Raw genomic sequence first — 23,724 nt, 5'->3', positions numbered from 1 at the left:
GTGGAGGGCAGGCCTGTAATTGCATACAGAGAAAAGACCCTCTGGCGGAGGTCTCCAATTTAGAGAGCCGGAATTTAAGTTGCTTCCACCCCACACTAAACGAAAGGCCGTGAACTGTGGACAAGCAGGTGATAGTTCTGGACCCAGACGACAGGACCGCAACTGCCCTGGTGCAAGAGCCCTCCTGCCAGGCTGTGTTTGCTCCTGGGAATACTGCCCAAAAGGAATACTCCCTTTGGGCAGTTTCGCGCAAAACAGACATGGAGGATGTCCAGCGATCCCCAGGAGAGGAAGCTGCTATCCCCGTGTTGGCCATGAAAGTGGGCGAGGGAGGATGCTGTCCTCTGCCTGCTGGGCGGGGCCGGGGCGCACCTGCCGCGTGGGCTCCGAGCGGTGGGAGGGGCAGGGGCGGCGCGCGGGCCTCTGCTCTGACTGTCCCGCCGCCAGGGCGCAGCCGCGCTCCGACGGCCACTCGGGGCGCACGGCGGCCGCGCCTGGGGTGCCAGGTGAGCCGCGACCTGGGGGGAGCGGGCCCCGCCGGCGGGAGGGAGCCGGGTACGGGGGACCTGCGCTGATCCGGGAGCGGGGACCCAGGTTGCGGGACGCCCTGAGCCAGTGGGAACAGAGCCTCCCGGCACGGGCACGTCTCTGCTGCAGGACTAGGCGAAAGCCAGAGCCCCAGGCCCCCACCTTCTTATCTCGGGGCAGCAGTAGCAACCCCGCATCCTGGCAGGGGGCAGGGGCGCATTTGGGCAAAGTAAAAGCCTAGAATGGCCAGAGATTTGTCTCAGGGAGGCCTGGAGGAGTTCCAGACTATGGATTTCTCCTACCTTTTTCAGGACCAAGCGTGGGGACTTTGGGGGCAGAGAGTTCATCTCTGACATCGATTGATTCCGCCCTCCGGATGCGTACTTAGATCACACTGTATGCTTCTGGGCTTCATGGTGTTAGCAAAGCCCAGAGACGCTGCCCCACAAACCCCTCAGCAAGCACACCGACAAAACATTTTCCCCCGAAATGCCTTTATTATATATTGCTTTGTTTCTTGGCTATAGATTAAGCGAACAAGTTTAGGATTGTCTCTAAACGTCCAAATTGGATGTAAAACGTGTGTGTGTATTTCCATAGATTTTATTTGATTGGAGAATATTAAAGATCAAATAGCTAACATCATACCTTTGGGCCCCATCAATGTGGCAGGTCCTAAGAGTCGTCAGGGTACCTGAGTTGCAGATTCTTATTTGAAATTTGGGTCTGAGGGAAGAGTTGGGGAGAGGGGTCCTTCCGGGTCCAGGGAGAACAACATTCACCCTCTTCACAAGTGTGTCTGGGCTGAGAACTGGTCTGCTTTCCACAAGTACGAAATTAAATTAGTTTACAAATAGGTAGATGAGGAAACCAAGATGCATCTTTGTAAATGAAAGGTCTATCCAAGGTTCTTCTTGGTAACCACATGCAACCCTAGCTGCGGGGTTTCCAAGGCCTCTGAGGGAGGGTGAGAGGAGCAGTGTTCCAAGTTTATCCCTCCCTGGTCCACTGGAAATTTGGGAAGAGGAGAGAATGGGTGTTAACTTAGCCTTGGGTTTTCAGCACCAAAAGAACCCAGGGTGTGGCAGGGGGAGCTGCAGAGCAGTTGGGGGCTGTTGGATAAGGAGTTTATTACAAAATCATCAGATACCCCAGAAAAATCACATGGCTTCATTAATCCCACTTGACTTGTTCCCACCAAGTGGGCAAGAATGCTCTAGGGACACAAAGTAGCCTATACTGCACCCTGAATAGATACCACGTCCCAAGTCCTGCCTTCTTTGTCCTCAGAAGCTTGCAATCCCAGTCTGTGAGGTTCATATGCAGGCTGGCCTTAGGATGACGGTTCTGAGCTGTGCATTCCCAAAACACTGACATCCTGCAGCTAGCCTCAAACACTCCCAATCTCTTCCAAATTTCAGAGAAAAAAGTAGAGGCTAAAATCAGGGAGGTTTTTTTCCATCATAAAAAATTCCCAAATCTTTGGTGCTTGCTTTTATTTGTGTGGCATCTAGTTTAGTTCAAACATATCCATCTGGTTATGTTGAAGCTTAATAGATCATTCTTTCTAGTTTATTCAGAGTCCAGTAGTCCTCGGGGGTCTGTAACCTCCCTATGACTGAGATCCACAGTAGGGAATACACCACGTCATTCCACAATGTCCTTTGAATGGAAATGGTGCCTCTGTGGTCATCCGGTGCTCTGGTGGCAGCAGTGAATTGCACAGGACTCTGGAACTGTCGAGGAAAGAAACTACCTCATTCTACTTCGCTCACAGCCCTGACCAGTTTTTTCTCCTGTTCTTAACTTCACACGTATTTTGTAAACTCAAACCATTCTTTTAGTGAGGTTTAGGGGAGGGGGGTAACACTTCTTGGTCAACCCCTGCTCCCTTACTATTGGTCAGTCATTGTTCAATAAATCCCAAGCTGCACTGTTGTTTTTCAAAACAATAAGGTGGTTGTTTCTACCTACAGCCTGCCTTTTCCTGATATGATTATGGCTTAAAATGGCCCCATAACATGGCAGGGGTTTACTTGCAATGACAGAAATTAATTTTGCACCTTATTTTAAAATCCATTAAAGAATCAAACTTTTTTTTGGAATAACCATTGCTGCTTTACTAGCTTTTTGGCACAAGATAACTTTTGCTGACGTTACTCATGATTCTTTTATTCAACAATATTTATTGAGGCCCACACAATAAATATGTGTGTCGGCCCCTGGGGTACGAGGTGACTTCATGCTTCTGCTTTCAAGGAGCTGACAGAGAAGCAGTCTTGAATCTTGACTTGCTAAGAACAGACTTCAGAAGGTGCTACTTCAGTGACTCCCTGACCCTGACCATTTTCTTTTGGGTTTAAATGACCGCCTTCTATCCATGCATAAGCCCATTATGGCTTTTGGCCAAGGGAAAAACTATCCACTGTGGTTTCCTGGCTTCACAGCACCCTTGCTGGTCAGCAGTGCCTAACTCCTGTCACCCTTAGTTCTGTGTCTGTGGTAGTTCTACAAATAGCAATACCAGTGAGAGTAAATTAACAGAACCAGGAGAGAAACATTCGCTTTTGATTGGTAATACATGGTCCCAGGGAGCACTGGCCTCTCACGTGTGGGTCCTGACAGCAGCCCTCTTGGACTCTGTCACACCTCAGTGCCTGGCAGGCTTCCTATCCCTGAACTGTTCTCTCCCCAATTCATTCAGAATAAAAGTAATAAATGTTTAAATGCATTCTGAGATTTCTCTTGAAACCTCTTGACCTCTGTCACACCTCAGTGCCTTTGCACATGCTATTCCCTTTGTCTGGAAGGCCTTTCCTCTCTTCTTGCTAGTTTCAGATTAAATGTTCCCTCCTAAATGATATTCCTTTAGTGCCCTCTCCTATTCTCTAGGTAGCTGTTCCCTCCCTTCTTTGTAATATCAGTAGCCTTCTACTATTCATCTATCAAAGGACTTAGTGATTAACACCTAACATTTATTGAGCACTTATTATGTGACCAGTAGTGTTCCAAGTGTTTTTCGTGTCTTTTTTGGGGGGATATATTCACAGTTCCATGAGGTAAGGTTGTATTTTGTTAAAATAATTTCTCTGTCCATCTCCCCGAGTAGACTGAGATAGTGGCTTGTACATCTGTGCATGTTATTCATTTGGTATCTGTAGGACCTGGCAGACTGCCTAATTAATACACAGTGGGTGCTCCATAAATATGTAAGTGGATGCATTTTACCAACAGCATTTACATCCAAATAATAACCTAATTGTAAGTAATTCTTCTTTTAAATGCTCTTCATGCAGAAATTCACAGTCAAAATTTTAGAAAACACTGACAAGCAAGAAGAAGAAAGGTTAAAATCTCCCTCCTCTCAGCCCTGGAGAGCGTAAGCAACTTGCTTAGGGACACACAACTACTCTATGGCTAAACAGAGTCAAGGTCAGGGCCTCTGGCAATAGCACCCAAGCTCTTAACACTGCATGAAGCTGTTGTTCCTCCTCCCCCTGCAAACACACCCCTCACAACATGAGCAAACTATGTTGACTGTTAAAATGGGTTGGAAGAGCTGAAATTTGAAAATGAAATCTACCAGACATATAATGTTGGAATGCATGAAATCTACATTTTAGAAATGTCTGGTATTCAGTCTCATCATGCCTTTGCACTTCCCATTGCATCCCTCCTTTAGGGTCATCCAGATTGAGAGGCAGACAGTGAGGCAATTTGGAAAGAGAATGGGTTCTAAGTCAGACAAACATAGGTTCAAATCCCAGCTGTGCCACTAGATGTGTTACCAGGAACAGGTCGCAGTTTTAGTCTCTTCTGTAAAATAGAGACAGTAAGAAATGTTCTCAGCGTTTTGTCAAGTTTAGAGGTAACACATTGGTGAAGTGCCTCACGCGTGATAAGTGGTGGATCTTGCTGGGGTTAAGTCTCTAATGGTGACACTCTAGGGCATACCTCAACAGCAACCTGGCCAAGTCGTCTTCTACAGCTACAACGTGGGGTTTTCCACCCCAGTCCTTTATTTTACTTCTCATAGTATTTAACTTTTATATTATTGTTAGATGTCTTTAGTAACTTGCCTTACAGTCATTTTCTTTGAAATTCAATTTCTTCCGCAGGGTCTCTTTGGAGATTAAAGAGAAAGAGTGGCAAATTTAGGCTGTTAGAGCAAATTTCATTGAAAAGTGGATCATTGTTTTCATTACCCTACCATTAATGTTTTCTATTTTCCTTTATCAGCGAGTTACTTTCTCTCGATTCGTATCGCCAAACTGCACTCTCTTGTTTTCTTGCAAAATGAAAGGAGACAACCATGAATGAGCCACTAGATGATTTTGCAAATGCTTCTGATTTCCCCAGTTATGCAGCTGCTCTTGGAAACTGCACTGATGAAAAGATCCCATTCAAGATGCACTACCTCCCTGTTATTTATAGCATCATCTTCCTGGTGGGCTTTCCCGGGAACGCAGTAGCAATTTCCACATACATCTTCAAGATGCGGCCCTGGAGAAGCAGCACCATCATCATGCTGAACCTGGCCTGCACGGACCTGCTGTACCTCACCAGCCTGCCTTTCCTGATTCATTACTACGCCAGCGGAGAAAACTGGATCTTTGGGGATTTCATGTGCAAGTTTATCCGCTTCGGCTTCCATTTTAACCTGTATAGCAGCATCCTCTTTCTCACCTGTTTCAGCATCTTCCGCTACTTTGTCATTATTCACCCGATGAGCTGCTTTTCCATCCATAAAACTCGATGGGCCGTGGTGGCCTGTGGGGTGGTGTGGATCATTTCACTGGTGGCCGTCATGCCCATAACCTTTCTGATCACATCAACCACCAGGACCAACAGATCCGCCTGCCTTGACCTCACCAGTTCAGATGACCTCACGACCATCAAATGGTACAATCTAATTTTGACCGCGACCACTTTCTGCCTCCCCTTGGTGATCGTGACACTTTGCTATACGATGATTATCTACACCCTAACACAAGGACCTCAGACGCACAGCTGCCTTAAGCAGAAAGCTCGAAGGCTAACCATTCTGCTGCTCCTCGTGTTTTATATATGCTTTTTGCCTTTTCATATCTTGAGGGTCATTCGGATTGAATCTCGCCTGCTTTCCATCAGCTGCTCCATTGAGAATCAGATCCATGAGGCGTACATCGTTTCTAGACCGCTGGCTGCCCTGAACACCTTTGGCAACCTGTTACTGTATGTGGTGGTCAGCAACAACTTCCAGCAGGCCGTCTGCTCGATGGTGAGATGCAAAGCAGGTGGGGACCTCGAGCAGGGAAAGAAAGTCAGTCACTCAAACAACCCTTGAAACGTTTCACATACTCAGCCAAAAAGAAATGCTGATATTTTACCTATAACTTCTAAGAAGTCCAGACTCTCTCCCTCGGTGGAACCCTTAGTACATATTGTGCCCTCAGGTAATGATGTGCCAGAGCCAGGGCAGGGCTGCTGCGAGTTCTGTGCAACCTGTCTATTGAGATCCTCCCTTGGGTAGGTATAAGAATGGGATACAGGGCTTCCCTGGTGGCGCAGTGGTTGAGAGTCCACCTGCCAATGCAGGGGACACGGGTTCGTGCCCCGGTCCGGGAGGATCCCACATGCCGCGGAGCAGCTGGGCCCGTGAGCCATGGCTGCTGAGCCCGCGCGTCTGGAGCCTGTGCTCCGCAACGGGAGAGGCCATGACAGTGAAAGGGCCGCGTACCACAAAAAAAAAAAAAAAAAAAAAAAAAAAAGAATGGGATACATGCGTATCAGTAAAGTATTCAGATGCAGAATTGGAACTGTGGGAACTCAAGGCCCTCTGGGAGGAAATCTAGTCTCACCAACTTTATATATATAAATTTATAAAATTATATATAGTATATATATATATAAATTGATGTTCACCTACTTGCCCTAAATCTCTCAGTATTTAATGCCACAACAAGAGAAAGCCAATCTTTTCATTCACAGTTTCTTGCTTCTTTATATGCAGGTCTATTTGTATTGAGGCCCTATACTACTCAAGGCATTATTTGTATATTTTTCAATATTCGCTTTTTTAAAAATTTCATATCTTTAATTTCTTTTCAAACTTTGCTTTGAGATTATTAAACTGTGTTTTTCACTAGGCTTTAGTCAGTTGTGTAGATGAAAGCAAGCCAGTACAATACCCTTGAGAAAATTCAAAGATATCCATAGAAATAGCTGTCCATACATAATTATGTATGGACATAATCGATGTCCATACATAATTCCCAAATAGGGGAATTATGTTCTTATTGTTGTAGATCATTTTAAAAATTGTTATTGAATTTATAAAAATGATCAGGTTGTACTAGTAATTATCAACGTGTCCTGGGGAAGGAAGGAGCACTTTTAGGGGAACAGAAGTACCTTTCATGTATTTATTGGGTATTAAATAAAATCTAACATTGTTTTGATTTCTGTGGGAAAATATTCCAGGAAACACTAATTCTCTTTAGATACCTTCTCTTTTGTGCCTCTCTTGAAAATACGTTCTCTAGTATAACAGCTAGAGCTATTTTTGAATTGTGTATTTAATTATCATTAAATGTAAATATTTGAGAAAATGCCTAGTCTGGATATTCAAAACCCTGGTAAATATGTTGATACAATTAATAAACTAATTTAAAATTGCTGAACAGGCTGGTAATAGTCTTCTCTGAAAATGTAGCATTACCGCTATTATACTTACTGGAAGCTTATGTTCTCCATGTTTACAGAACAAAAATAATCTTAAGAATCAGTTATGGAATAAGGCCGGAAGAGATGATTTAAACAAAGAAAAGGGTACCGTACGAACTCTTCATGATTTTCAGGCTTTTCTAGGACTTAACATCTGATTTAGACCTAAGTGAGGATGCTTAGAGTCAGGAGACCCCAGGCGTGTGGAGGAGAAAGAGGAAAGCCAGCGGCTCTGTGCATGAACTTCCCTGGATGATGGTGTTCTCTCTACCCACTACTTTCTGAGCCATCTTTTCCTGGGCTTTCTTTTCTTTTTTTATTTTTGGCCTCAATGTGAGGCCTGTGGGATCTTAGTTCCCTGACCAGGGATTGAACCCAGGCCCTGGGCAGTAGAAGCGTGGAGTCCTCTCCCGGGCTTTTTTATACATGTGGAATGAGCTCTTTCACTAGAGGGCCCAACTTGCCTCTCTGCACAGGTGCACAGTGTGGAACTACGTTCAAAATTCCACTTGGAACCGAGAAGCTGGGTAGCTCTCCTCCCCACACCCACACCCCTGATGCGCAGCTCAGCTCCTGGGCCATCACCAAAGCATAGCCAGAATAGCCTTTATAGTAATACCACTGTTTTTATTCTAGCCCTTTCCTTTCTCTCTCTCCCTCTCTCTTTTTCTTATTCCAAAGATTTCACCCACCAGAGAAAAGCTGCCTCAATCTCCTTCATCCCAATCTCAACTTGTCGCTATAGATTCTTTTATCCTTTTCCTTCTTCCTTCCAGCTTACAGACCAACAAATCATCTCTCTTTCTTTCTTTCTTTCAAGAATTTATTTATTTATTTATTTATTTATTTTTGGCTGCGTTGGGTCTTCGTTGCTGCGTGCAGGCTTTCTCTAGTTGCAGTGAGCGGGGGCTACTCTTCGTTGGCGGTGCGCGGGCTTCTCACTGCAGTGGCTTCTCTTGTTGCACAGCGCGGGCTCTAGGCGCATGGACTTCAGGAGTGGTGATTCTTCCCACCGTGTCTTAGGTCCTTATTCTGCGCTCTTAGGGACTTGCTCCAACGCTCAATCCCACTTTCTCAAATTTTTAACGTTTCTATTACCCTGGATAGTTGACCTTAGCTTGGGAACATGTATCATTTTCCTTTATCCTCAGAATACCCTCCCTTGACTCAGCAGTTCTGTCATTCTCTTACCTGACTGGTTCCCTGCACTCATGGGTCAGGTGCAGATGACTGTCTGCCCTCCTGGGTTCTGCTGATAGAATATAATCATACAGGTCCAAGCTAAATTAGATTCCAAGGGTCAGTTTTCTTTTCCAAAGCAAAGACTTTTGGGTTAATTGTGCTGGAGGATGCAGTTTGGAACTGAGGCCAATAAAGAGATTGATGATACTTCTGAGAATAGAGTGCGACCTGAACGCCTTTTGCCCAGTTCTCCCAGGTGTAGGCGGAGAAAGTACGAGAACAAAAGACCAGAGCTCTGACTGTCTGCCAGAGAGGGAGCTGCCTGGTCTGCTCGCAGCCTAGGAACGAGAAGCAAGTCAGGTTCCCTGAACCTGCGGGCGGGGAACCCAGACACACCTGCTCTGAACTTGGGAGACAGTTATCCCCCCACTTCGTTTTTAACTTTATATCATGGAAGTTTTCAAATCATTACAAAATTAGAGAAATTAGCAAATGACCTCACAGACCCATGGCCTAATTTCCTCTGTAATCAACATCTTACCATTCGGTGTTTCCTCTATCCCTTCCCACAGTTTTTTTCTAGAATATTCCAAAGCGAATCCTAGAAAACATAGTAGTTTCACCAATAAATGCTTCAACATTGATCTCTTTCAACACATACGAAACCAAAACAAAATAAAAAATGGTTCCTTCACATTATTTAATATCTAATCCATATGTTCTTTCCACTGGTTGCCTCAGAAGTGCCTTTTACAGTTGCACTTTTTTTTTTCTGAAATCAGGATCCAAACAAGGTCTATGTATTACATTTGTTGATATGTCTGTTAAATTTCTTTTAATCTGTTAGAACTACCCCTCCCTTTATGTATCACTGTTTATTTACTGAAGAAATCAAGCTGTTTGTCCTGTGAAATTTCCCTCATTGTGGGTGTGGCTGTTTAAATTGCATTTTGTTGTTCCTCCACACCTTGTATTTGCTGTAACTTGGAAGTCAGAGCTAGAGGTTAGATTAGATACAGATTAGTTCCTCCCTCCCTCCCTCCCTCTACCATCAGATTCTCCAGCCTTTTTTGCTTTCATAGTTTTCCAGTCGTTGCTTATTGTCATGATCCACTAGGCTTTTCACAATGGTGACCTTGAAAATTCTAACATTCTTCTGCTTTGTTAGTCATGGCTTTTCTGTAAAGATCTTTGACTCATCAACTACCTTTACCCCTTCCACTCTGAACATAGCTCCCACTGCTCAGGTTGAGCTACCCCTCCACCTTTGGGAAGACACAAGGAAGGGATAGAAAGAGATATGGAAGCTGCCTCTCCATGATTTCCTCCGTGAGAGTGTAAGTGTTGACAGAAATTTCGACAGAATTTCCTTTTAATATGAGACAAAGTTTTGTTCTTTAACTCTTTGGGGTTGACAGCCATGCCTGTGATCTACAGGGCTGGAGCTGCACCCTTGGGGAAGGAGGTTATCAGAGGAGCTTGCTTGCTGCTGCCAAGCTTCTCCTCCAGACCCACCTGAGTGCCTTTGTGTGTCCTCTTGGGCCAGTGTTGGTCGTTTTGGTTTTGCCCCAGAGGTTCTGAGAAGGAGTAGAACAAGTAGAACAAAGCCATGTAACATTTGGGGTCAAACTTCATTTCCTGTTCTAATTTTATTCTTAAATTTTACCCAGCAACATCACTCAATATAATCTACCTGATATTAGATTAGCCCAAATGATATCAAGTGATAGAAGAATAACAACATAAAAATGCCTGAAGGGTGAGAGCCCCTTGTGTTACTGAGTTCCCAGGAAGAAATTATATCATAATACGCACTGATCTTTTTGTTTTTCAATTCTATTTTCTTTTCTGTGCTTCTATCTGAAAATTTTCTATTGATCCTGCCTTGTACTGTATGCAGTTTGCTACTAAGCCTATCCATTGAATTCCTAGTGTCAGATATTGCATTTTTTTCATTTATAGGATGTACATTTGGTTCTCTTTATTAATTCTACCATGTCAGAGAACTTCTTTATCTTTTAATCTATGTTGTCCACCTTTTCCAATATTTTCTAGAACTGAATAATCATAGTTATTTTAAAGTCCTCATGTTTCCATATGTGGATAACCTTCAGGTCTGCTTCCATTGACTGCCCTCTTCCTCATATTTATTGGTCACATGATCCTGTCTCCTGGCATATCTATTAATTTTGACTGAATGACAGAAATTGCATGTGAAAGAATCAAAGAGATCTTCCCTGAGAGGTTTTTCTCTCAGTTGTTTTACTTTTCAATTGTCAAATTTCTATTTATCTCCACTGCTCTCTGAAGTTTGGCTACTCTCTTATTCACTAAATAAATCATTTTTTCCTTTAACTCTTTGAACATATTTAAATAGCTGCTTTAACATCTTTGTCTATTAAGTCCAATGTCTGGCTTGTATTACTTTCCTCTGAATGCTGTAACAGTTACCACAAATTTAGTGGCTTCAGGCCACACAAGCCTACTCCCTTTCAGAGGTCAGAAGTCTGAAACCAGTTTCACTGGGCTAACGTCTAGGAGCTGGCAGTCCTGCCTTCCTTCTGGAAACTCCACGGGGGAAACCACTTCCTTGTGCTTTCCATCTTCTATAAGCTACCCGCATTCCTTGGCTCATGGCCCCTCTTCCCTCTTCAAAGCCAACAGCGTATCATCTTCAGATCTCTCTGACCTGTGCTTTTACCTGAATATCTCCTCTCTCTGACTCTCATTCTCTTGCCTTCTTTTTTATTGTAACTTTTGCAGTTATGCAGGTAATTCGGGATAATCTCCTTATCTCAAAGTTTGTAATTGAATCACGTCTGCAAAGTCCATTTTACTATGGCATGTAACATGTTTTACAGGTTCTGGGGATTAGGATGAGGACATTTTGGAAAGGTTATCGTGCAGCCTATCACAGTGGTTTCTTAAAGGACAACCAGTTAAAACAACAATAATAACAATATAAAGTGACCTAGAGGTCAGTTTCTCATTGCTTTTTCTTCCTTTGGCTGTGGGACACATTTTTCTGTTTTGTGTGTCTATCGATTTTTTACTGAATACTGGATATTGTGAATAAATCATTGTAGAGACTCCATATTCTATTATTGTCCTTTGAAGACTGTTGACTTTTCCCCTAACAGCCACATCAATTACTTGCTAAGCACCTTGAAATTGTGTTGACTTGGTTTTACAATTTAAGGTCAGATTTGTGAAAAGCCCAAGATGTTTTCCAAGCCCTTTTAAGAAGCAGGACCCAATTGCCAAATTCTGTTTTTCCTATGGTTTTGTCCAGACTTGGCTTTAGAGTTTTTTTCAAAGCATGTCTAGAGTAGACCTTACTCTAGGCTGTGGTCTTTATTCCTAAGGTACAGTTTTCTGTTGTCCCTGCAAAATGAGTTCACGGGGCGTTAGGAGGTTTTTCCTCTCTAGTTGGGCATGAACACCAACATTGACCACTAGTATCTCTGATGCCATAACAGCCTCTTTGTGGTTAATCTCAAGAAGGTTGTCCATGCAAGCATGGCCCTTGGTCCAGGAGTCACAGGGAATATCCATATATTTCTGCCCCCTCTCTCTCTTTCACTGATGCTCTGCTGCAAACATTTTAGACACGCTGGCAATGTCAGACTGTGCCCTCTGTCTCCTCGGCTCAGTGGGACCACTGTGCTCTGGTTAGACTCCAGATCTCTATGCCACGGTCAGGAAATTAAGCCTAAAAGGCGCACTGAGGTGATTGTGGGGCTCACAGTCTTGCTTTTTCTGTCGTCTCACGCCAGAAAACGCTGAGTGCATATACTTTGCCCAGTTGTATTTTGTCAACAGCAAGAGAACCTCTCCCTTATGTCCTACTATAGTCTACAGCAGCTGAGGGAGCAGGACCCACATGGAACGCTTCCTGCCCTTTCCACACCAAAAGAATGCTGAGCTTTTGAGGTTGAACCAGAAAGCTTCTTGATATGAGGACAATGTCAAAAAAACTATAATTAATACTCTCAGAAACATCCTTGAAACAAGCCAGGAGGTTCTAAAGGAATGATCTCTCAAAGAACAAAAAAGAGCTCTTGTATACTACGCTGAAGGAGATTAGCGAGGTTATTCCAAATGCCCTCCACTAACTGCCTACAGCTTGATACATCCTTTGCACCTTTGCACCGGGGAGTTGGGAGTATTCCTGGCATCTTCTTTCAATTTATCCTAACTGTTTGATATCTAGAAGAAAGTCTTAGAGGCTGGTAGTATGATGCCAGAGTTGTTTCCTGATTTCAGTGTAGGTGAAGTATTCTCTGATTTTTATTATTTTGTGTGCATTTGAGTTTAGGAAAGTGGTATTTTTCAAGGTGCACTTACATCACTGAGTTTCTTGGAGTTGCTCTGTTTCCTTATTCTTATTTTGTCTCTATGGTTGCATATTATATGACACGTATAGGAGTATATGTTATATAACATAATAACATATAATTTGTTCTCCATGATTTGGGAATGTGCCCATAGCCTGATCATATTGTTTTTCTTTTTGGAAATGCTTGCTAACACTACATTAATGCTCCTAAATGATGCTTTTTGGATTAATCACAGTACCTTCCACAAACATTTGAAAAGTAAATATAGATTCAGAAAGTATTCTTTATTCAGTTTATATCTTTGCTTGTTGAACACAGGGATTTAAAGACCAGAGGAATGCACAGCCTACATGTTTAGGATTATTTTTAAGTTCTATTCAGGTTAACTAACACCAGCATCTTCTAAAGCCCTACTATGTGCAAAGTACTGTGCTATACCCTGGATATATAAACCTTAGTAATAAACAATTCTGCTTTCAAAGATACTACAATCTTGCAAACTAACTGTGTTATTCATATGTGCCTTTCAGGTTGAGTATTTATGTCATGCTGCAATCAAATCTCAATGAAAAGTTTATCAAGTTCTTTTCACCATTATAGTTTATCATTATTCTAGTTATATCTAAAGAGCTCAACCCAAAAGGAGCATTTCAGGAACATATATAATTATCTAAATCCCTCTCACCAATAACACTAAAGTGTGTTCTAAGTGGTAAATCCACAGAAATTTCCTAGGGTGCTAATTGTACATGGTTAAATGCCCCATTTATCCGTTTAAATCCACATAGGAGATGAACAACACCACAGTATTTGGTATTAAATACTTAATATTATCCCATTATCAGAGGCAACATTTTTTTTGGGGGGGGGAGGTGACATTTTAAATACCTTAATCTCACATCACAAAGCCAAGAAAAAATCTAAATATGCACCACAAATGATGCCCTTGGTATCCAATAAGCTACCTCCATTTTGCAAAACATTTTCTGATTCACATAACCCATCTAACAGTTTGAATAATAGTGCTGGTTTTTTTGCTAAACTCCGGGGCAAATCCAAATATTATTCATATTAAAGAATTAAAATAAGGCCAATCTTAAAGCTTCTATTCAAATTTTAACCATTCATTGTATGTATGTATATATATATATATATATATATATATATATATATATATATATATACCACATCTTCTTTATCTATTCATCTGTCAATGGACATTTAGGTTGCTTCCATGTCCTAACTTGTAAATACTGCTGCAATGAACATTGGTATATATATACAATAAAATATTACTCAGCCATAAAAAGGAATGAAATTGGGTCATTTGTAGAGATGTGGATGGACCTAGAGTCTGTCATACAGAGTGAAGTAAGTCAGAAAGAGAAAAACAAATATTGTATATTAAATATTTGTGGAATCTAGAAAAATGGTGCAGATGAACCAATCTGCAGGGAAGGAATAGAGATGCAGACACAGAAAATGGACGTGTGGACACAGGAGGGGAAGGGGGGATGGGATGAACTGGGAGATTAGGTTTGACATATATACACTACCAGGTGTAAAACAGATAGCTAGTGGGACCGTGCTGTATAGCACAGGGAGCTCAGCTCGGTGCTCTGTGATGACCTAGATGGGTGGGATGGGGGGTGGGAGGGAGGTCCAAGAGAGAGGGGATATCTGTATACATATAGTTGATTTGCTTCGTTGTATAGCAGAAACTGACAGAGCATTGTAAAGCAACTATACTCCAATTAAAAAAAAAATTCTTCTAACCATTCATGAAAGGACTGCTGAAGTTCAGCTTTTGTGAATTTTTCTCTAACCACTCATTCTAAGATAGTCAGTCCTGCAAATTCTTTTTCTTATTCATGAAGCCCTTTGGGCACTTTGTCTTATAGGACTTGGATTATCACTCTTCCGTGTCCATGTGTTCTTTTTCTCCCCAGTGAGATTATTAACTCCTCCAGTGCAAGGTCACATCGTGTTTCCAGCTCTTAGCAATATGCTAGAAGGCATGAATATACAACAACAACGAGCACAAGCCTCTTTTAGAATGCAAAATACCTGCTTTATAATCCCTATTCTTACTCAACCAATTTCTGGATATAGGAAATTCATGCTTAAATTGAGCCTTTGGATTGCCTTTGAAGGCAAGGGAAAAGACTTCTGTTTCTGGTAACACAGTAGATTAAATCTACTGCACAACCTTCCAATTGGAACTGGTGAAAATGGCTAAATAAAATATTTTCATAAACACCTATAAAATGCTCACTGAACTGGTAAGAAACTAAAGAATCCACAAAGGGAAAAATTAAATATAAAAATGGAAAACTGGAAGTTGGCAGGCAGCAAAAGCAGCAATGTTCCAAATAGTATCTACAAAATAGTATCTGCTTTTGAGGCTAAGTTTTTGAGCCTACGAAATCTGTGTCGGGAAGAGTAGGGTCATCAGACCTCCTGATTTACCCAGGACAGTACTAGTTAACGTCTGCTGCTCAGGTGTAATCATTCATTGAACCCACTTTTATTCTTAAAAGTGTATGGAATGATACATGCTCATCCTAAGTATAAAAGACAGGACATAATGTATGGAACTCAAAAAGGTAGGGGTTCTAATAGGAGATCTTTGCAAAATTCTGCACATCAGTGTTAGGGGGAATATTAAATAAGACTACAAAGCAGAAAGGAACAGCATGTAAAATAGTCTGCATTTGCTTTGACACTGGATGGAAGGAAAAAGAATTTGCCCCTGAGAAATCATCGTCAGCATCAAGCGCTCATGTAAATTTGTTGTTACCTGCATGTTAAAACTGAAGTTCAAGTGGAGAATTGAATTTAAAGTAACTTCCAGATGGGTAGGACTACCAGGCAACTGGCAGAAGCATATGCAAAAACTCTCTGAGGGAACACGACTTTAACCTAGGTCTCCAAGTATTCCTATTGGTAAAATTTCCAAGGAAAATGAGAAACACATGTAAAAACAAATCACAGGAAGTGTCAACAAAAAGGCACAATGGGTGAAATACATCAGAATTAGAGGACAGAAGAAGCAGACTGTCAAAGATTTCATATGTGAGAAATAGCAGACATTAATTGCAAGATAGAATGTTTATTTTCTGTAAAAAATTGAGTCTTGAGAAGAAGAGTGATGGAAGGGAGACTATTAATAATATTTGCTTAGTATTATTAAGCAAAACCCCCCCAGACTTCTAGAACTAACAAACATAATCAATTAAAATAAAAATGTTGATGGATAGGAGGCCTGACACAGAAAAAGAAAATTAATAAATTGGACATGAAATAAGAAAAAAACTATCTGGAACGCAACCCAAAGCAGCAAGGAAATGAAAAATTTGAAAGAGTTTGGCCTTGAGGAGAAGGTGAGAAGGCCCAATATGTATCTGAGCAGATTTTCAGAAGGTGATAAAAAAGAGACTGGGGAAAATAACAAAAACAGTTGGGTAAGGAGGTCACATGTTTATTGTATTAATTGACAAGCAAACAAATAGATTATAGAAAGGAAGGCTTTGTATAGAACAGTGATGACAATCTAAATCATATCCTTCTAAACCAAGGATATGATTAATTCAATTCTGTTCACCTGGGAGTTATAAAAGATGATAGACAGATATCAATTAATCCAAATGAAATCAAGAAAGAGGAAGGAAAAAGAAACAGAAAAGTGGGACAAATAAGGCCATAAAATACAATGGAAAAACAAATATGTCAATAATCACAATAAATGTGAAAAAACTACATATTCCAATCTAATGTGTAGATTCTCAGACCACACTTTAGTACAATCTATTCTCTTTTATTTATTTATTTTATTTTAATTAATAAGTTAATTTATTTGGCCATGCCGTGCAGCATGTGGGATCTTAGTTTCCTGAGCAAGGATCAAACCCGTGCCCCCTGCACTGGAATCACAGAGTCTTAACCACTGGACCGCCAGGGACGTCCCTCTCTGCTCTTTTAAAGAGACACATCTACAATATAAAACAATTTACTAACTTACAAAGGAATAAAAATAATGAAACATACTTGTATCAATGAAAGCAATAGAAATTGTCCCAATACAATAGAAGTTCATTACTCATGTAAAAATTCATTGTAGGTGTTCCTGGTCAGAAAGTAGCTAATGTCCACACAGTGATTCAGGGACCCAAATGCCTTTCAACTCATTACTTCTCCACCACCTAGGGCTTCGGGGTCTTCTTCTTAACTCCCCTTTTCTAACCACCTTTCTCACATTCCATTGGCAGTAACGGATCACAGCTCTTTCCAAATGGTCTGGTTGTAGATCCTCATTATCTGACTATTTAGGAATTAAAAGGCTAGTTATCTGGCAACTGCCCCAACCTTAATAAATAAAGACAGAGCAAATTAAAGATAACTTCGATATAAAAGCTCCTTCAGAAAAAGGAAAGGATAGAGACAATAGTCATAAGAATTCTGAAATCCTGCCATGGAGGCATTGTAAAGGCCTTGTGCCTTCACTGTGGTGGACATTGCTTGATTAAAACTCAATTATTCTCTTTAGAAGAAACTTCCTTTCCACTGCTCCCCACTGTCCTGGAGATTCTATTTGATTCTCCTCTAAGGCAGTGGTTTCCAGCTTTAGCAAGCATCAGAATCCCCTGGAGGGCTTGTTACAACACAGATTGATGGGCACCATCCCTAGGATTTCTGGATAATTTGTATTTCTAACAAGTTCCTGGGTGATAGTGAGGCTGCTTGTTTGGGGACCACGCTTTGGGAGAACCACTGCCTTAAGTCTCCATCTGAAATGGGCTGAGGAATATGTCCTCCTTGAGGGCACACCATTTTCACTACCAGCTTCCCACTGGGACAAGTTGGGACACATGAGGGCTATTTTATAGTCACAGGCTTTTTAAAGCCAGACTGCAGTTTATTTAGCAAGACAGCTCTCACAGATACTTAGCAGGCTTCACATCTATTTGCTTCCAGTAAATCCCATGTATGGAGAACCACGTTAGTGCTTTCTCAGACACAATTCTCACTCTGATTCATACATTTGCTTCCTGCACCCCACCTCCCATGATTGTGTCTTTCACTCCAGTGGGAGGTACCTTGGGGCCACCTCATAAAAAAACCAACCTTGAGTTGGAAAAAAGTAACCTTAATCCGTTCTTTGGCACGATATCAAATCCCTTCATGTAACTGAGAATTCCTAATGGACTTTTGTTGCTCAAAGTTCTTTTCATTCTAATTTTTAAATCCTGGTTTAATGTGCAGAAACAGTCAGCTTTGCCAATTCTTGAAACTCTATAGTTCTGGACTCTTTCCATTCCTTTCCATCTCTGCTCCCAAGCCAACCACTTCTTGCTGGGACTCATCTTTTCCTTTTTACACCTTGCTATAAGCAGTGAGTAGAAACCGACACATGCACTAACATTTCTAGCTCTTTCCAGATAGTTCTTGCAGAGCTATACATCCTCTAGGCACTTGATCTGCTTTAAAAATTACGGCAGGCAAATTTTTATGCTGCCATAAAAAAACAGCTCTGTACTTCTGTCTTGCTTTATTTTTCCTTGCTGCCTGCCACCCATCCACAGTGCCAATGCTGCACATTTTAGAATTTGTTAAGGCAGCTTCCCACTTCAGGATACTAATTTCCGTATCAGGGTAATAGTAGCTGATGAAACAAAATAGCCCCTTGATGTAGTGGCTCACGCAATAGAATTCTTTTCTTGATCAAGTGACTGCCCAACATAGGGGTTCCTGGTTGGCAGGCTATTTACCTATGTGCAGTGATTCAAACATCTATGTTCCTTCCACCTGTGGCTTCACCAAATCCAGAGTCCTTGCATCTCTGTGGATGAGGAAAGAGAGAAGGTACACACTTCTTATGTAAGTACCACATCACTTCTACACACGATCCATTGGCAAGAACTAGTCATGTGGATCCATCTATCACTGGTTCTTTTTTTTTTTTCCTTTGGCCATACTGCTCAGCTCGTGGGATCTTAGTTCCCCAACCAAGGATCGAACCCAGGCCCTCTGCAGTGGAAACGTGGAGTCTTAACTACTGGACTGTCAGGGAAGTCCCATATGGCTCCATCCAGATGCAGAAATGGATTAACCACTTGCTGACTGAGCAGCGGTTTCCCAACAACAATTCTATCCTCTGGAGAGGGGCAGGGGCATGGAATCCTGGCTGGCAGTTAGCTTTCTTTGCCACAAACATGAAAGACAATACAGAAATACTTTAGCAGATTTAGGAGCCTATCTTTAAAATTTGAGGAAGAACAGGATTTTTAAATAAGCCACAAAAAATACAGACTATAAATAAAATGTTGATAAATTCAACTACAGACAAATTTAAGAGCTTCTGTTCATCAAAATACACCATAAAGAGAGCAAAAAGACAAGTCTTAAACAGTCTTTGAAGGCTGTCTGCCAAAGACTTTGGCTATATAAACAGCTGACCCTACATATCCAAAATATATTAAAAGCTCTTACAAGTGAATAAAAGATAATTCAGTAGAAACAATAAGTAAAAATGCATAGATAGCTATTTCCAGAAGACATAGCATGAACGGCCAACAGGTATATGGAAAGCTGTTTAACTCGCTAGAACTCAGAGGAATGCAAAATTAAACTGCAGTGAGCTGCCATTTTACTTCTATCAGATGGGTAAATGTTTAAAAGTTGGATAATAAGAAGTATCAGTAAGGAGATGTAGTGAAGTGAATTCTCTTACAGTACTGTTAGGAAGGGACATTTACACACTAATTTGTGAAACAGTATGGAATTACCTCTTAAAGGTAGTGGGTACAAGGGTGTTTGCTTCTTCATTATTCAATAGTAAACTGTTTGTGTGTGTGTGTGTGTGAGAGAGAGAGAGAGATCTATTTCACAATTAAACATTTAAAACAATAATCTTTTGAAATTACACTGTAAGAATTACAGAAAAGATGGTCTTGGTGGTCCCACCTTCATCGCATTGGACACATTCTGTAACATATTATCCTGCCTCTTCCTCCTGCCCACATATTTAGAAATGGTCTTCTGTTTCATCACTGTACAAGCAGTGGATAGCATTAGTTCTTAGATTAATGTGAAATGCCAATCTGAACAAATCCACCTCATCATTTTAATCTTTTGAGGATTGGTAGATAAAGGGGTGTGAGCGTAGAGCAACGAAATCTTTTCCATCCCTACATGCTATCCTCTGGAGGAAACTCACGGAGGAAGCATACCTTCTGTTTAAGTCAGAGGGGTTAATTAAGAAGAGTTGGTGTCATTTCTAATAATTACTAGGGATCAAAATTTACAGAAGGCACGAGGAGGGCCTGGCAGCTGTACCAAAAATAAATCTTCCTTGAACCACACAGCTGCAGCTGTTACCTCTCAGAACGTATTTTCCAAATCACCTTGGCTTTCTGAAAGCCCAACCATGAGAATAGCCTGATTCCTACAGAGCTCACTGGACAGGATGAAGGGCCCCAGCAAATGCCATACGGCTCTACCCAGTGGCTTTAAAAATGGACACGACTCTTTCCACTTCTCCAGGAGTGAATTTTGAAGCTTCTTCTCTAAGATCCAGAATTTAAGGACAGAAATAGGCTCTTCTTTGTTAACTTTCAAAAGAAATAACCAATTCTCATAATAAACTATCAAGCATACTGTAAATGGGGCAGAACTTCAAACAGCTCCATGTTGGGAAGCACAGGAAAAGAGGTTGGAAAAATAAAGCAAAGTCTGAAACTGTCTGTGTGGAATGGGAGCTAACATCGTCCTAGAATCCCCCTCTCTCAGAGAAGACAACCCCAGAAACCACCTCCAGTACTACAGTGAGTGCACAGCAATCCCCCTCAGGTGAAATTTTGCAGCCTAATTGCACATGACCTTGCTTCCAATGCCAGAAACAAAACACTAACCACTAGAGGGCATAGAAAACCTTATTAGAAATAAAAGTGCCTCAGAGAAAACAATCAGTACCTGAAAACATGAAACACTTGAAAAGTTCTCTTAGCCAGGTACAGCTGGGAAAGGCAAAGTGAGGATGCATTTTTAAAAAGCAATCTCTTCCAGACTTCCCTGGTGGTGCAGTGGTTAAGAATCCACCTGCCAATGCAAGGGACACAGGTTCGAGCCCTGGTCCGGGAAGATCCCACATGCCACGGAGCAACTAAGCCCGTGCACTACAACTACTGAGTCCACGCGCCACAACTACTGAAGCCGGCGCGCCTAGAGCCCGTGCTCCGCAACAACAGAAGCCACCGCAGTGAGAAGCCCATGCACCGCAAGGAAGAGTAGTCCCAGCTTGCCACAACTAGAGAAAGCCCGCGTGCAGCAGCGAAGACCCAACACAGCCAAACATAAATAAATAAATTTTTAAAAGATACAATCTCTTCCTATAAAATCTGATTCTCCTTTTGGAATATGAATTAAATAAGCAAAATCAGTAAATGTACCTATTTTCCCATTGATGTGAAGCAATTTCTAACCTACTTTACAATTTAGATTAACCTGCAGACATCAGTGTCTTTTTCAAAAGAATTTCATCCAGAAAGGTCCTTTGTAAAAAGTAATGTAGTGGCTATTAAGGATTACAGCATCTTTGGCTTGCAAAACCAACACTTGCCTAACTTACTCTGCTTAGAAAAGATTCCAAAGGAGTCCTGCACCAGAAGAGATGGGGTCTAGTGTGTGGAGATTTTGTTTGGGAAATAGTATGATCCTCTCTTTTAGGAATTTGATTGTGCCCTGGGCTCACTGGGCTATAAGGTAATGATCATGTGGCTGGCTAATCCTTCCACTGGTTGGTTTTTGGCCCTGGTTTGCGTTGTGATGTATGATGGTGGCTGTTGGTGATGTTTGTCTTGTCTGTGTGTCTCTCTCCAGAATGTAAGAAATGCATATCAGCTTTGGAGTCCTGCTTTGCGATAAAAATGAATTATTAGGTCACACTACAACTTCCCTTGCCAATCACATTCCTCCTGTGTCTGCTGAAGTACCAATTATCTCCATATTACCAAAACCACTGGGGACTACCAGCTAACTCTCAATAAACATTGATGCACAAGGAAGACGTGAGCCTTCCCGGGGACCACACCTGCCTGGGAAAGGATGGAGAAGAGTACGTGGGCTGGAAGGAGACGCGGAAGGAAATTTTGTTTATTCCAACAGAATGTCATTAGTTTTAAACCTGCAGGAAGAAGTCAAGGGAGAAATTGTCAAGAAAGAGTAAAAAATTATCTTGCGAGTTATTTGGTTAAATGGAGCTTATGGCAGATTCGAAGGAAAAGGAAGAGTGAAACATGAACCAAATGAGATAACTCATTATAATAGAGCTTATGTTGATCACGTTTCAACATGGACACTGCTGTTCTCTTTTGTCTTTGTGGAAAGAGATGTGGATGAAGGGCAAATGGGAGCTTTCGGGTGACACTCTCATCTCTAGCAACAGGTACAGTTTTTAGATCAAAGAATTCAGTGGAATCTCATCCAAATTCCCTTAGGTGTCAGAGGGATCCCGAGTGAGCAGAAATTGTGAGAATTAAGTTCTCTCCTTGCGAGGCAGTCCTCGCACTTATTTACTGTATACTTGGCTTGGCATGTGCTATGGTGGAGACATTTCAAATCAGAATTAAGAGAAACCATTAAACCATATGATAATGATGATGGCAATGATTATGATGGTGGTGATGGTGAGAGCAAATTCTTTATAATGCTTGATTATAAGCACCTTACATATATTAACTCATTTATTCCTTACAATAACCCTGTGAATTAGTAATTATTATCAATGTCCCCATTTTATAGGTAGAATTGAAGCACAGAGAGTTTAGGAGACTCATCCAAGGTCATAGAAGTAGTAAATGGTGGAAATGGAGTGGAACTCAAATAATTTATCTCAGAATCTACAAATATTAACCACTGGTCGAACTGCTCCTCTAATGGATAAATATGCTTTGCTAGCTTTTTTATTGCCCATTATTTTACTTAATTATATTCTACAATTATACTACTTTATTGCCCATTAACACCTATTATTGTATGAATGAAATGTAGAAATGTAGTGGTCTGTACACCCTTGTCATTCAGGTGTCCCATGCTAGCTACTTGGATCCCTGGTTAAGAAGATCGCCTCATATCGCAGTGAGTGCTACGATTATGTTAGCTCTTGTTATCTGTACACTTTTTCATCCAGATTGGATATCTTAAAATATACTGTAGTACTTCAAATAGTTAATTTCAAGGAAACAAATCTCAACAGTGTTCTTCATGTGAAAAGGAAATCTTCCATGATTTTTCAGGTTCCTGGTCACCTGGGTGGAGTTGTTTGGAGCGATAGAAAGAAGGCAAGTTCAGCCACTGGTGTCCCCAGCTTAACAGATGACCTCCTCCTTTCTCTCCTTCCCACTTTTTCCTCTTCCTTTTCTAGGCCTTTCCTCATACATAGGATTGTATAAAATTTGCTCTCACCAGGAAGTTCAGAAACCGTAATAGGACTGATACCATGCAGTGTTGACTCTTTCTCTAAAGGTAAGCTTTCCTCCCATTAAGAATTTTTATTAGCACTTTTATTTAATAGTTTTTATTAATTTAATTAATTTTAATGAAGAATTCTATGACTTTGATCCAACCTAAAGAAACTCCTCAACCGGAAAATACTGAGGGAGTGCTAATGTGGCACTGCTTGAATTGGCATAATTTGCCTATTTATGTATGTCCTGCCACAAGTGAAATAGTTTAAAATGTGGGTTTTATATTTAATCAAATCATGAATTCAGGCCATTTGATTACCAAGTGTACCTGAGCATCAGCCTGAAATTTTTAAATCATTTCTTTCAGGTAATACTTTAGACAGTAAGGAGGTCAGAAAAAAAACTGTAAAACGATGCCACTCTTCTCACAAATATTTTCTGCTTTGGTAAACATAGTTATTTTTCAGAAATATACATTATCTGTGTCAACATGTGATGGGTTTATT

The 23,724-nt window shown here is 41.2% G+C and overlaps 1 protein-coding gene across 1 annotated transcript; it reads left to right on the top strand.

The window, feature by feature from the left end:
* Nucleotides 1-4,840: 4,840 nt before the first annotated feature.
* Nucleotides 4,841-5,854, top strand: OXGR1 (oxoglutarate receptor 1; the record flags this gene model as incomplete). The annotated part of the gene is made up of 1 exon (XM_081214768.1): nt 4,841-5,854. One exon carries the CDS (start codon nt 4,841-4,843, stop codon nt 5,852-5,854), a length of 1,014 nt encoding a protein of 337 aa, XP_081070894.1.
* Nucleotides 5,855-23,724: the final 17,870 nt, after the last annotated feature.

This window comes from Mesoplodon bidens (assembly GCF_964165515.1).
Source record: "Mesoplodon bidens genome assembly, chromosome: 17".
Lineage (NCBI taxonomy): Eukaryota > Metazoa > Chordata > Mammalia > Artiodactyla > Ziphiidae > Mesoplodon > Mesoplodon bidens.
Note: the sequence above shows the minus strand (reverse complement) of the source record. Positions and strands in the feature narration are given on the sequence as shown.